Genomic DNA, 3,261 nt, shown 5'->3' with positions numbered 1-3,261 from the left:
AGGCACAGCCCCTCCCCTCCCCAACACCTCTCCTCCTCCGTTAGCGCTTGGCGAAGCCCTGTCGGAGTACTGCCTCTCCACCAACACCACGCCATCATGCTGCTGCTGGAGCCTTCTTCCTCAACCTTTCCTTCCCCCTTGCTGGATCAAGAAGGATGAGACGTCGTCCGTTCCGTACGTGTGTTGAACGCGGAGGTACTGTCCGTTCAACACTTGGTCATCGGTGATTTGGATCACGGCGAGTACGACTCCATCATCCCCGTTCCCTTGAACACTTCCGCACGCGATCTACAAGTGGTATGTAGATGCAATCTCTCTCCCATGACTCGTTGCTTAGATGAACTCATAGATGGATCTTGGTGAAACCGTAGGAAAAATTTTAATTTTCTGCAACGTTTCCCAACAATTATGTCACGGGACAATCAATCCAACCCATGGCCCTATGACATATGGGCCTGGAAGGCTTGGATTACAAGATAAGAAAACCGACGTATCGAGGACTCCTTACCGACTTAGATCTTGTAATCCTAGTCCCCGAAATCCATATAAGCCAGGGCTAGGCTAGTCAAATATAGACGAAAACCTTAGAGCTTTGCTCAATCCCTCGACCTTTTGCAACACGTGTACAATCATTATACACGAGCAATATGATTAGGGTATTACCTCATTTACCGAAGGCCTGAACCTGGGTATTACTTTGTACCTGTTACCATCCGATCTACTCGTCAAGCGGATAACCTATCAAGATCTGCCGGAAAATACTCACCGACCGGATCTGGATCACCGTCATCAAGGCATATCTAGATCAGCGCAACCACGCCGACTCGACCATGGACACAACCAAATCGATGCTGACAGCTCCTCCAAGCACCACGCCAGCAAGATCACCATAGCATCCCAAGTCGTGACTAAAAAGGAGAGCCCACGCACCGAACCGTTGAAACAAGTAGGGCTGTAAGAAAAGCTCGAGGTTCATGAACCGCTCGAGATTGACTCGTATTTTGGCTTGTGCAGCTCCAGATCAACTCGTATTTTGGATTGACCCGAGGTCGACTCGAAAAGAATTCGTATTTTGGATTGACCCGAGGTCGACTCGAAAAGAACTCGCATTTTGGCTTGACCCGAAAAGAACTCGCATTTTGGCTTTGACCCGAGATCGACTCGAAAAGAAATGAACTTAGTATGAGCACTTTAAGTAACTCGACGGAGAAACGAGTTGGAATATTATAGAGCCTTGAACTAGAAAGAGAAGAAAATTAAGGTGCATTTGCTCTCAAACTTTGGCCCATCTTTTGCTCTGTGCCACAGGCTCCTTGCTATTTGTGTCACAGGCTCCAACTTCGTCTTTCTTTTCTGGAGATCTTTGAGCAATCTTCTTGACAAAGATCTCTTTGAACAATCTCCCCATCCACAAAGCGCTCGTCTGTAAATCACAACAAACCGCTCGTGTGTACGTAACAGAACAGAGCAGCAGAGTTCGTAAATCACAACAAACCGCTCGTGTGTATATCACATCAGAACAGAGCAGCAGAGTATTCAGTCGTCGCCTGAAACACCTTTATTTTCCTTTCTAGAGATAGATCTTTGAACAATCTCCCCATCTACAAACCGCTCGTTCGTAAATCACAACAGAACAGAACAAAAGAATATTCAGTCATCCCCTGAAACAGTATCACTCCGAATGCGATACAACTACCAGGAAACATTGACAAGCATTTCCTTCATGGAAAAAAAGAAGGAAAAGCATTGCTTTGTGTGTTCCCTTCAAACGTTTCATAAACACTACGTTGCATTACATTATTGTCCATCTCCAGGAGATCAGATCTCTTGTTAACAAATTAACCGTATGCTTGCACAGGGGATTAATGCTAGTACCATAGTCATTTGGTAAGTTGGTATTAGGTTGATTTTGGAGTCGTATGTGGAAAAACACAAGAGCTAATGCTAGTACCATAGTCATTTGGTAAGTTGGTATTAGGTTGATTTTGGAGTCGTATGTGGAAAAACACAAGAGCCTAGTCTCTTCTGCAAGTTGCATTTCAGAAGAGATAAGAGACATCCACAAGAACAGTTGCACACTTCGCCCTAACTTGGCAATTTATTCATCATAAACGCAGAGACATCCACAAGCACACACCATACATCCAGCATCCAGACCCTCTCCCGACTTCGACCACGGAAACATACTGCTAGAGTACTAGGACGAGAACAACTAGTTCACAACAAAAGTCTAAACACGCACTCGGTCGGATAGCACAACAGGTGGTAAACGTCGTCGACTTGCTCGCTCGGCGGGCACGGCGGCGATCAAACGCGCGCACGGATCAGCAATCGTACGCTATATCGTTCATCACCCACGCATCGGCCGCGCGTCGGGGCACGCACCTCATCTTCAAGCCCCCTGCGCCTGGTCGATGCGGGTCTGCGCGGCGTCCTTGATGTCGCGGGCCTTGGACGCGAGCCGCGCCTTGGCGTGGTCCAGCTGGTCGGCGCCCGGCGGGTGCTTGCCGGTGAGGTACTTGTACATCCACGAGAACACGGAGAGCGCCGCCACGCCCAGCCCGCCGGACGTCACGAAGCCGGCGGACATGAGCGCCAGCGCGATGGCCGCCGGCACCAGCACCGGGCTGAAGATGACCAGCACGGGAGTGGCCACGGTGAGCGCGATGACGGTGCCTGCCAGGATCAGCCCGGATAGCAGCAGCATCGACCCGGCGGCCGTGGCCGCCGTCGCGGCCTTGAGGGCGCACATCAGCGCGGGCTGCTTCTGCTGGTGCTGCTCGTGGTGGTCGCCGCCGTAGCCTCCATGGCCACTGCGGTCGCCGAAGGCGCCGCCGCCGCCTAGGACACCCCTGTCTCTGTGGTGGTCAGCCATGCGAAGGAAGGAACGTGTGGAGGGAGGGGCACTACCGGAGCACGCTCGGTGTGAGTGAAGGGAGCGAGGGGAGGGGAGTGAGGTTATAGAGGAGCGCGGCGCATGGTGTTACGTGGAGGAGGCCGGAGCTGGAGCGGCCGCGTGGGACGCATGCGAGCACTCGTGTCGGGCGCGCCGCGACACCTGTGCTGGCGCGGCGGGCGCGGTGTCGCTGTGCCCGGCTGGCGATACGTACGAGGTCCTGGCCGTGGTTCGATTTGCCCGATGGTTGAACGGCCCCGTGGGCTCGGTGCACTGGGCTTTAGTCTGCAGGTACCATGATGGGCTAGTCCATGCGTTGATTGAAATGTGCGGGGTCTAATACTTCATTTTTAGCTCAGATCAAC

The 3,261-nt window shown here is 52.1% G+C and overlaps 1 protein-coding gene across 1 annotated transcript; it reads right to left on the bottom strand.

The window, feature by feature from the left end:
* Nucleotides 1-2,071: 2,071 nt before the first annotated feature.
* Nucleotides 2,072-2,949, bottom strand: LOC119368171 (oleosin 16 kDa). The gene has a single exon (XM_037633495.1). It carries the CDS (start codon nt 2,873-2,875, stop codon nt 2,393-2,395), a length of 483 nt encoding a protein of 160 aa, XP_037489392.1. The 5' UTR covers nt 2,876-2,949; the 3' UTR covers nt 2,072-2,392.
* Between the last annotated feature and the right edge of the window lie 312 nt (nt 2,950-3,261).

Source organism: Triticum dicoccoides, chromosome 2B (genome assembly GCF_002162155.2).
Source record: "Triticum dicoccoides isolate Atlit2015 ecotype Zavitan chromosome 2B, WEW_v2.0, whole genome shotgun sequence".
NCBI classification, from domain to species: domain Eukaryota; kingdom Viridiplantae; phylum Streptophyta; class Magnoliopsida; order Poales; family Poaceae; genus Triticum; species Triticum dicoccoides.
This window is presented reverse-complemented; position numbering and strand designations above follow the sequence as displayed.